Genomic DNA, 11,867 nt, shown 5'->3' with positions numbered 1-11,867 from the left:
TCTGGCTGTAGGATTTATAATCGATTGATAAACTTCTGCTGGATTTACATGATAAATTTGAACATTTCTATCACAACAGCATAGAAATGTCACTGTATATTATAGTTTCACTGTATTTTGTTGCGTCAGAGCTTCATATTAACCTGTGAAAATATAAAATGTTGCGTCAAAGTTTTTTTTTATGGCGAACTCTGACTGTTGTCTTATTCTGAGACCTTTTGTTTCTTCTGGGTGAAACTAGAATAACAGACCAGTCATGATGTTATCGTCGTTGTATATCCATGTTTCCAAACACTGCCTGAACAATACGTTTCCCTGCACCGTGCGTTAATGCTGCACATGTCGACATATTGGGTCAATCAGATGGAGAGCTACTACCGTGGACACTTTCCCAAGTATTAGTCGTGTGTGAACAGTCCAGTGGTGTCAAATAAACAACTGTCAAAGCACAAAGACGTTACTGTCATCTACTGAAGTGTTTATCTTTATATCTCTGTCTCATCCATCTCCTTCTCACAGTCTCGTCTCTGTGTGCAACAATCCTATCTTTAACTGTTTTGTGCAGCGTGAAACTGCTGCTGTGATTTCCCCACGTGGGATTAATAAAGCCTAATCTAATCTGATCTCATCAGTCCTCGACAACATTCTCTCATGTTCGTCTGATACCATGCAGCCTTAAAGCGTAACGGCCTCTCAAGACGAAACACATTTTGAATCTGGGCGAGCCGCCACTCTGGACGAATTCCGTTTCAGATAAGCAGAAGTTGTACTTGGAAAAACGTGTTTTTCCAAGTATTCCAAGTATCATATTGAAAAACAATATTTTACTGGAGACTTTATGACAAATCATTTATTACCTGGGCTGACTCACCGGAGACCAATCCCAGAGATTACACTCGTTTAGCCGCGGTGTCACGGCGACAACGTCAATAAGCATGACGGCAACTTGGCTGAAGCGATTGAAAGGTTTTCTAAATGAAGCTGGATGAAGTTGTTGGTAATCTGTGCCATCTGAAGAATGACTGAACGAGGATACTGCTCACGTGAAGACTCTGTAATCTGACTCTGTAATCTGACTCTGTAATCTGACTCTGTAATCTGACTCTGTAATCTGACTTTGTAATCTCAGACTCTGTAGTCTGACTCTGTAGTCTGACTCTGTAGTCTGACTCTGTAATCTGACTCTGTAATCTCAGACTCTGTAATCTCAGACTGTAATCTGACTCTGTAGTCTCAGACTCTGTAGTCTCAGACTCTGTAATCTGACTCTGTAATCTGACTCTGTCATCTCTGACTCTGTCATCTCAGACTCTGTCATCTCAGACTCTGTCATCTCAGACTCCATCATCTCAGACTCTGTAATCTGACTCTGTAATCTGACTCTATAGTCTCAGACTCTGTAATCTCAGACTGTAATCTGACTCTGTAGTCTCAGACTCTGTAATCTGACTCTGTAGTCTCATACTCTGTAATCTCAGACTCTGTAATCTCAGACTCTGTAATCTCAGACTGTAATCTCTGACTCTGTAATCTGACTCTGTAATCTGACTCTGTCACCTCAGACTCTGTAATCTGACTCTGTCACCTCAGACTCTGTAATCTCTGACTCTGTCATCTCTGACTCTGTAATCTCAGACTCTGTAATCTCAGACTCTGTAGTCTCAGACTCTGTAGTCTGACTCTGTCATCTCAGACTCTTACGAAATACTTGAGACGAGAAAGGAGCTCCTTTCCATCGTTCTGATGGATGAGATGCTCCTCCTCTCCCTCCTCCTCCAGTCCTCGGTTATGTTGCAGGGCCGTTCCTGCTCTGTGGCAGAATAGAGCATCAGTGTCAGTCATCTAATCCACTTGCAGAATCTGGGTTTGATTTCCACGCAGTGAGCCGATCACTCCGCTGGCTGCGAGCCACATTCATTGAAACGGACGTCCGACCGGCATCCGACGCGTACCGGAGGCCAGACGCACTGCTGTGGTCTGGGGCCAGCGTGTGATGTGACGAGTTTGAATGTTTCTGGAAGTGGCGAGGAAAACGTGTAGCTGGAGCAGCGCAGTGCAGCACAGAGCACCGAGAGAATACTAATGAAGAGCAGCCTGTGTCTGGAAAAACTACGTGCTCACAGCAAGTCTCAGCTAAAAGGCTTTGATGGGAAGGAAAACTGTGTGTGTGTGTGTGTGTGTGTGTGTGTGTGTGTGTGTGTGTGTGTGTGTGTGTGTGTGTGTGTGTGTGTGTGTGTGTGTGTGTGTGTGTGTGTGTGTGTGTGTGTGTGTGTGTGTGTGTGTGTGTGTGTGTGTGTGTGTGTGTGTGTGTGTGTGTGTGTGTGTGTGTGTGTGTGTGTGATACATTACAAGGAAACATGGCGACCTATCGATCTGCTCTCTCACTCAGTGGCTCGTCCTCTCCCACAATCCAGTGGTGTCGGGTTACAGTGTGTGAGGCAGGCAGAAATGCTGCGTGTGCGTGTGTGTGTGCGTGTGTGTGTGTTGATGCCGTCCACCGCTGGATGTTGGTGCTGCAGGCCTGCCGGGATACCAGAGTATCACATGATCGGGTTGAATCGGCGAAATGATGACATGATAACCTGGCAGCGGGGTTTTTAACTCCACGTGATGCTTCTCGGGAAATATAACGTGCAAAAAACCAATGAATGTGTTTATTTTTGTCAGTCTGATTTTGATCCGGCCTTTTATTGCCTGGTTAAAAAAAGAGGACGTTTAAAACAAACTAAAGATAGCGAGAAATGGTTAAAAGTAAATGCTAAAATGCTTCAAACAGCTGAGATTAACAAAAAGAAGTAAAAGAGCCCAAATAGCAAGAAAAGGGAGAAAGGAAATATAAAATAGTTCAGAATCAAACATCAAAATTGCTGAATTAGCTGAGAATTTCTTCGTAATTTGCAAAAATGGTTACAAAGCAATAAAAATGTCATCCAACGTTTTGTGTTCCGAAGTGTAAAAACCTGCTCTCTTGGACTTAAAGGTTCCAGACTGACCGATCGCAGTGAACTGGTTCTCTTCCTAGTTTACTGTAAATAACTTTGTTTACTCTCTGAAAATAGTGTCTCCATGCGTTTAAAGCCCTTTAAACACTGTCGTTGTTTTGCGTCCCAGTGTGAGGTATTCAATTGTGTGTATCATCATTTAAGTACACGTTTCCTAGTGATTGGCGACGTATTGCTTCATCCTGGTAGGAATAGTAGTGGCTTTGCACTCGACCCGGGAAACCATGCGTCTTTTTTGTGCACGCAGAAATGAAAAGTATTGTAATCTAATCCGTGTTGTCAGCTCTGCACTTTGAAATTCAAAACCTCAACCATCTTTTTGTCTTTCAGACATAAACACTTAAATCAAACCTGTTTGTAGCCCTTGGTTCCACCTGCTCCTCCTCCCCCTCCTCCTTCCTCCTCCTCCTCCTCCTCCTCCTCCTTCTCAAGTCTCTGGGAAAACCACTTTCAGCCAAACCTGCATCAGGAAGCGTCCGTCCCTCAGTCTTGACTCTCAGGCACTCAGTTCTCTAGATAAGTGAAACGTCCACTCTGGAGAAAAGGGAAGTTTTGCGACCGTGTCGTTCATAAACACTCTTTTCAAACATGCATCATCAAACATACACAGTATTGTAATATTGAAGGCCTGCCATATCTATTCAGCATTATCTTGAAATAAACATTTCAGACAATTTGAAAGCAATTAAATTTAAACATCTGCTAGTTCTTAGAGTTGGTGAGTTTATTGCCGACTCATTACTCGGTGCTTGCACGGTGACTTCTCTCCTCACAGCGTTGAAGGCAGGCTTGTTTAAGATCGTTTAAGATTGTTTAAGATCGTTTAAGATTGAGATAAAACCTCCACACTATTCAACTACGTCATTCTTCAGCAGGAAAGACACGGGTTCGACACACACAGCTTTGTGATGAGTAGCTTGATGTGTGCTGCACCAATAAGAGACATCTTCTATCTTCTTTCACTGTTACCTGAAGCGACCAACCGGCTCCTCTCCCTCCCTGAACGCGGGTCTATTTTCATTCTGAGTGTTTTGCATGCGGTCACGGTGTGACAAAGCAGAATTCAGTTCACAGGAACAAGGTTTCCCTCTGAGAGCGGAGCTGCTGCCAACTTCAGTCCAGCAGCTTGTGCTGAACTCTTTCTTTAAAGCACATCTTGGCTTCATTTTCCCATCAGAGCCATTTGTGCTTATAGCGGCGAGTCACGTTGCCTCTGCGCATCGCACCCGTTGTTTCAGTGTGTCCACTGCGCTTTCCGTGGAAACATTAGGAAAACTCCACTTTCCACTGTGCATCACGGTTTGTCCTTCTGCACATGTGCACGTAGATGGACAATAACAAACATGGCGGCCCCCAGAGGGTCTTGACTCCCTTCACTCCTGCAACTTGATAGTCTGCTAGTTGAGTCAGTGTATTAATAATCCAACTTGATCTTCTGTTCATACCAATGTTGGTTTACTTGCATTTGTTGACAGTTTCTAGTGTATTGTTCCCCGTGCATGTGTGTGCAGTCTCATTCCGACATGAAAACGTCATTGTTTTCAGCGTATCCATCGTTTTCGAAACGTCGCCGTGTAAACGCGAAACTTTTCTGAAACAAATGGCACCGGAGAGTCCCTTTCATTTGAAACACTGCTGCGTGAACAACAGTGACAAAATATTGTGACTCAAGAGTTTCCAAACTCTTTTGACGTCATTATTTGTGTTGCTCTGACTCGTGTGGAACACACCAGTGGTGTTTCTATGCTTGATCTGTGGCTGGACGGATTATTCAGCCCGTTTTCACTTCACTTCAAACAGCTGAGATAAAAAAAATAAATAAAAAGAAGTAAAAGAGCCCAAATAGCAAGAAAAGGGAGAAAGGAAATATAAAATAGTTCAGAATCAAACATCAAAATTGCTGAATTAACTGAGAATTTCTTCGTAATATGCAAAAATGGTTACAAAGCAATAAAAATGTCATCCAACGTTTTGTGTTCCAAAGTGTAAAAACCTGCTCTCTTGGACTTAAAGGTTCCAGACTGACCGATAGCAGTGAACTGGTTCTCTTCCTAGTTTACTGTAAATAAGTTTGTTTACTTTCTGAAAGTAGTGTCTCCATGCGTTTAAAGCCCTTAAAACACTGTCGTTGTTTTGCGTCCCAGTGTGAGGTATTCAATTGTGTGTATCATCATTTAAGTACACGTTTCCTAGTGATTGGCGACGTATTGCTTCATCCTGGTAGGAATAGTAGTGGCTTTGCACTCGACCCGGGAAACCATGCGTCTTTTTTGCGTTGTTTCTCCCAGTATTCAAGGAAAACGACGGAACGTCGGCGTCATCAGCAGCCGCCGTCGGTGTCAAATCTTAGAACGGTGAAGTCACCCTGGTTAGTCGCCCTTTCCTCAACTTGCTCTCTCTTTCCTCCACAGCTGAAACTTGAAGACCGCTCCATCGTCATCAGAGACATCGTGCGGCGGAACAACTCCAATGTGAGTGAAGCTCTTTCTCTTTAAATCTCTTCCACCTTCCTCTCCCCTTTCTGTTCCTGCCTTCCTCAGTCCACTCTCTTTGTCAGTCACCGTTCGTCTCTCCGTTCCATTTGCTGCGTCGGACGTGACTGGAATTCTGTCGCAGGTCCACACTTGTAGAGGAGACTTTTTTTATTTTTTTTGTCTTTACGCAATGCAACAACTCCCAATCTGAATGTAAATGCATCTCAAAGCTCAGAGACGTTCTGCTGGTTAAGATTCCTCCGGTGTGACCTGGTTCACGTTCGGTCACGGGAGCGTTTCGCCGGTTCCAGCGCTCTGGATCGCCGTCGTGGCCGCCGTGGCTTTTGCGTGCGGGATTAATTAATGCGACGCTGTGATTTGATGGTGTGGATGTGCCACCTTGCCCCCTCTTCTGTTGCAGGACAACCAGTGTGGTATCGTGACCAATATTGACATCGAGTGTGCAGTGAAATTAGTGGGGACAAATTGTGTTCTGTATCCAGTCAACAGCAAAGACCTGCAGCACATCTGGGTAAGACGTGACGCGTTTCCACTTCCGTGTTCAGGACTGGGCCTCACAGTTCCTTTTTCGTTTTGATCAAATATAAATTAGTGCTTCCAATGACTCATGGTTTTAGCTCAGTTCTCCAAACGACAGGAATTTGAAATGAGGTAAATCTACTGGGAATCGCAGTATTTCGTCATTTCCTGCAGCACCTGATCCTCAGTATTTGTAGTTCATGTGACACTCGGATGGACCGAATCCTCAGTTTAACAACCAGGAGGCCACAGTTTGAGCTCTCAGGTCTCAATAGTCCTGATTAGTGCAGGCTTAGTGGAAAAGTGTCTCAGAATCATCTTATTGAATTTTCCATTTTTAGCCGTTTTAAAATGTACTAAAGTGCAAAACAAATAAAATGCATAATCATTATTATTATCATTATGAAAGTACGACGGGAGGATGTGATGAAGCACTCGTTCTACTCTGACTGTGTAAACGGCACATGGGATTACTTCTCACCGGTTACATAATGTCACCCTGTGACACGCCAGTCGCCAGTTTGTATGAGTGACGGAGCACAATCGTCAACACATTAAAAAAAAAAGACAAGCTTGATTAATTGAGTTAATGAATCCATCTTCCACACTGATGGATGTGAGATCATGTGTGTGTGTGTCACAAACCGTTAACGTCACATTGCAAAAGCATTATAATAGCGAACTGGAGGATATTCCTGGTTCATATCTACCGACAAGTCGCACTGATCGCCCTTCTCACTAGTCCTGTAAACGGCGTACCGTGATCTCCTGGCTAGTGAGCACACATGGCTATGACGCACTCGCCAAATTTAAAAAGAAACAAAGGTCGGAGTTGCATGACGCAGCTGAAACAATCACCCATGTATCAGCGGCATGAAGCTCGTTAACACTAAAAATGCTTAAATGAGTCATTGTTTAAGCCGCAGGGTTCAGAGCAGGTGACAAAAGTAGCAGCTCATAGTCTGGACATTACGGTAATGTGATGTGTCAGTGCTGTCCAGTTCAGTGTGTGTGCTGATATTTAACACACAAGACGTGATTAACACAACATCACTTCACCGCTTTCAGTGGAAACCTGACGTTGACTCGCTCACCTTGAGTGAAATGAGGAGCAATAACTTTGTTTCATCGTTTCATCAGTCGTTCATGTACGGCGATTACATCGCCTACGACTTCTGGCTGGGGAAAGTGTACGACCTGACCAATCACATCATCCTCAAGCTGTCCAATGGAGCCAGGTAGGGTGTGTGTGTGTGTGTGTGTGTGTGTGTGTGTGTGTGTGTGTGTGTGTGTGTGTGTGTGTGTGTGTGTGTGTGTGTGTGTGTGTGTGTGTGTGTGTGTGTGTGTGTGTGTGTGTGTGTGTGTGTGTGTGTGTGTGTGTGTGTGTGTGTGTGTGTGTGTGTGTGTGTGTCAGAGCGGCTCACCTCCTGCAGTAACCGTCAGCCTGGTTCTCCCTGCAGATGCTCCATGAGCGAGGAAGACGGCGCCAAGCTTTACGACGTCTGTCCACATGTCAGTGATTCGGTACGTCGCCACGCCGTCCCGTCTGTCGCCACGCCGTCCCGTCTGTCGCCACGCCGTCCCGTCTGTCCCATCACCCGCTTTTACTGTTTAACATCACGTTCAATCAAAACACAAAGAGGCTGCATCACCGGAGACTTGAGTTTCTTGTGGGCTTTATAATTTTATGAATGTATTTATTTCTTAATTTTATTTTTAAGTCTCTTTTGATGTGCTAATTCTTACTGTGCATTCTTTAAATGTTCCACTTTGTCGTCTTCTCTCCTGTAACTCCTGGCCTTCATGATTGTTTTCTTGTCATTTATACATCCACGGTCAAATTCTGACCTATAATGTTTGCTCAGTACTTTGTAAATATTTTAGGCAGTTGAGGGGGGTTGCTGGTTCAAATCCCACAACGGAAGAGTCACCGGTGTGCGTCTCAGAGCGAAGCTCGTAATAATAAATAAATAAATCAGACATGTGGACCACTGGTGACCCAGGATGGGCGCAGCTGAATCTCTCTCTCTCTCTCTCTCTCTCTCTCTTCATCTCTGGTTGTTGGTCACGTGTTTGTCGTTGGTCCTCCAGGGTCTGTTCTTTGATGAGGCGTACGGCTTCTACCCGGGCCAAGTCCTGATCGGTCCTGCCAAAGTGTTCTCCAATGTACAGTGGCTGTCGGGGGTCAAACCGGTGCTGAGCAGGAAGTTCAAGTTCAGGGTGGTGGTAGAAGAGGTGAGGCGGCGACGACGACGCTGGTTCTTTCATGTTCTTAACGGCAGACTTGCCTCCTTATTGGTTAGACCAGTGTTTTTCAACCTTTTTGAGCCAAGGCACACTTTTTTGTTTTGGAAGAATCTGGAGGCACACCACCACCTGAAAATGTTAAAATGTGAAACTCTGTAGCCTCTATTAACAGTATAAAGTCATTCTCATCAAAGTTTTATTAACAGGAATCAAATAAATACAGAAAAAAAATATTTTTTTAATTTTAAAAGTTCGGTCACGGGAAATTAATAGTGACTCCCTCAGTGTGAAACCTGGACCTGATGGATGAAGAGCTGAGATCCTGGTTCACATTCTTCCTTTTCAAAAACTTCTCCATCACTGTCACTGACACAGTACTTTGATACAAGATGGTAGCAGGAGGTGGAGATTAACCACACTGACGTCTGTCACTTTACATTTCACCGGCAAAGTTCTGTGCTGCCATCTAGTGGAGAAGAGTATTTATACATGATTACGCTGCAACACACTGTCGGCTGTGAGAGCAAAGGATTTTTAGAAAAAAATGTGAAATTGGATAATTTCCCACGGCACACCTGACAAGATCTGGAGGAAACACCAGTGTGCTGCGGCACAGTGGTTGAAAAACACTGTAGATCTGCTGGACTGAGTGACGTTCTTCCCCCGGTGTTCTAGTCTTAACCTGGTGAAATGGCAGGGAGCAGAGTTACAGTTTATCCGGCCATGAAGCTTGGACTGGGTGCTGGTCCACTGAAAGGCCTCTGTGCTCCCCTCAGGTGAAGGTGGTGGAGTTGAAAGTGACGTGGATCACAAAGAGCTACTCCCCCAAAGGCTCCGACAGCGTCTATCCACCTCCCTCCACCATCACACAGGAGAATCTCTGCAGGTCAGTTCAGGCCGTCCACCTGTGACCAGGGTCAGTCTGCAACCCCTGAGATGTGGAATATCAAAGACTGGATATACATTTAAAGAAAAGGTCTTCCTGTGTAGTTTTTCATTTCTCCAAATGAGCGACCGACTAATCCCTGGCTGTCTCGTCCATGCAGGGTGAGGCGTCTGGGCTACTACGACCACACCCAGAGGCAGCTGGGAGAGCGGGCCCTCTACGTCTTCCCTGCTAAAGGAGACGCCACGCGCATCACGTGTGAAGGACCCGAGGGCGCCTCCGTCCTGCCCGAAGACCCCGTCGCCAGAAAGGTGAGGACCCGGCGACCTGTGTGGAGTTGATTGCTGCAGCTAAAGAACTGCTTTTTGTTTTCTGTGTAACTGAATGCAAACGTGGAGAAGGAGAGCAAGTTAAAGTTAAAAGGACCGTCATTTCCGGTCTATAAGCCGCTACTTCTTCTTTCACACGCCGTTGAACTATGTGGCCTTAAATGATGACTCGGCTAATTTATGGATTTTTCGACAAGCTTCATGTCTGCAGACATGGGCGATGCGTTCAGGTGCATCATGTAACTCAATCGTTTCAATTTTTTCCTTTTTAAATTTGGTGTGGGTGCTCAAAAAAGTGGAAATCACGGTACGCTGTTTTACACAGTACCAGTGTGACGGGTTAAAATAATAGATAATGTTTGTGGAATGTTGTGGAGGGTGTGGCTCCACTCTGAGGTGCAGAGACCAGGAGCTTCTGGAAAGAGGCGTTTCTTGATCATCGTCAAACTTTAAGTGTCTGTCCTGCAGCTGAAGAGGATGTTCAAGAAGGATTCGGGGAAGAAGACGGACAACGTCGACTCACAGGGTAGAGCACACGCACACACGCACACACACACACACACACACTCTTGAGTGTGTAAATACACTTCGGATGCCCACAAGACAAATGCCATGTATTTATTGGACAGACTGAGTATTCTCACCGTCTGGAGTATTGGGTTGTGCTCTGACTGGTGAGACGTTGGAGGATTCAAACAGACTGAAGGTTCTTTATTTTTGCAGGAAAAGGAAGTAGAGTTTGTACAGATGATTGATTTCAGCAGAACAAGGTGTTGAACAAGGTTTTTCAAGGCAGGAAGTTGTTATCAGCGGATATGAGATGACGGCTACATGTTCTCCGCAATGATTAGATCAGGAATGAAACAGCGAGAGATTGATTATTAAAAAAACAAAGTGGGCTGTCCGGCTTCCAGGCTGTTGGAGCTGCTGGCAGACACCAGGTATTGATATCGCCACGTCTTGTGCTCAGGCTGGAAAAGATCCGGCTGACCTCAGCACAGCTCTTAGCGATGGTGACGCCGTCAAAGCAGTGAGCATCTTAATGTGCTGCGCGTAAGCATTTCCTGCATTCTGCTACGGGACACGCTACTTCAAACAAGTTCCTCTTCAGCCTCATGCACCGTCAAGGGTCTGAACCTTCATCCTCGCCTGAACACAGGGAACGTCTGAGTCCTCACAGTTCTGCCGGATTCTTTCTTGATGTTTGTGGCGTCTTATTGTCACCTCAGGTTTACAGCCACACGTTAAATTGACATAAAGAAAGAAAAGTCTCTTTTTCAGCGATCTGGTCCCAGGAAGGAGACGATAGTTCCAATATTCCCTGACAAGTAACGAGACGTTACGGCTCACAAGCACAGGAGGATCTTCCCTCTACATCAGGGGGTCAAAGTGATTTCAGTTGAGGAGCCACATCAACCTGATCTGACCTCTGGAGGCCCAACAAGTCAAACATCACATGTTAAACTGCAGATACGGACAAATGTCAAAGTCTTTCCTTCTTTTGATCCTTTTGTAACTGCAAGAATTTGCCAGTCTATTCTGAAATATACATATTAAAGTTAATCAGATATTATTATATTTGCAAAAAAAAACCTCAGTCACCTTTATCTGGATATCGTATTTATATTCAGGATTAAAACAATTTGTCATCATCTGGAAGTTGTTTTGAGTTTACGTGTCTAAAGTATGACTTCACATAAGTTGGACTCATTGTTTTATTGTGAAAGGTGTTGCATCATGTGACCTCCACAGATGCTTTAATGTTGGGAGTCAAATTCTGACCAAGGGTGGTTTTCAATGTCATTTTTGCCAATCTGGTGTTTTTAGATCAGCCGCTGTCAGTTTTCATATTTACACTTTAAAAACAAATCCCATGGCGGCCGGGTTAGATGGTCTGGCGGGCCGCTTCTGGCCCCCGGGCCGCATGTTTGACACCCCTGCTCTACATCAACTTCAACGTAAAACTCAGCCACTCGTTGGAACGCAGGCCGTCACCAACGCCACGTGTGTTTGTGAAAAACTGGAGCGTCTCCATGGCAACAGACCCTGATCTCCTTCAGTCTCCTCCATGAGGCGCTTCTCTCATCCGCTTTGTATGGGGCGTTTTTTTTTTTTTGGGGGGGGGTTATTCAGAAACGGTGATCCGTTAACGTCCCGAAATCTAGTGATTCATCCTGAGATGAAGACAAATCGTCCCTCAAGATTTCAAGCAATTGGGTCAAGAGTTTTCTCAATAGTTTTACAGAGATACAACCAATAATAAATACAAAATAACACAACCTTCGTTGGTGAAGGTGGTCGTTATGGGATAAATAAGGATCGTCTAGTTATTTTTTTTTCCATCTTCCATCCTCACTGAAGTCACTGCGAACAAAACACCTCCCTGCAA

The 11,867-nt window shown here is 44.8% G+C and overlaps 1 protein-coding gene across 1 annotated transcript in view; it reads left to right on the top strand.

Annotated features, from left to right (window-relative positions):
* ube2o (ubiquitin-conjugating enzyme E2O) overlaps positions 1 to 11,867 on the top strand; it is a gene marked incomplete at its 3' end in the record, with an annotated part of 42,022 nt that overhangs the window by 16,590 nt on the left and 13,565 nt on the right. The window contains 8 exon segments of the mRNA XM_080518320.1: positions 5,414 to 5,473; positions 5,898 to 6,008; positions 7,157 to 7,254; positions 7,477 to 7,540; positions 8,108 to 8,251; positions 9,040 to 9,149; positions 9,310 to 9,460; positions 9,947 to 10,004. Coding sequence (XP_080374446.1) covers positions 5,414 to 5,473; positions 5,898 to 6,008; positions 7,157 to 7,254; positions 7,477 to 7,540; positions 8,108 to 8,251; positions 9,040 to 9,149; positions 9,310 to 9,460; positions 9,947 to 10,004 — 796 coding nt within the window.

This window comes from Blennius ocellaris (genome assembly GCF_963422515.1).
Source record: "Blennius ocellaris genome assembly, chromosome: 3".
In the NCBI taxonomy this organism is placed as follows: Eukaryota; Metazoa; Chordata; class Actinopteri; order Blenniiformes; family Blenniidae; genus Blennius; species Blennius ocellaris.
This window is presented reverse-complemented; position numbering and strand designations above follow the sequence as displayed.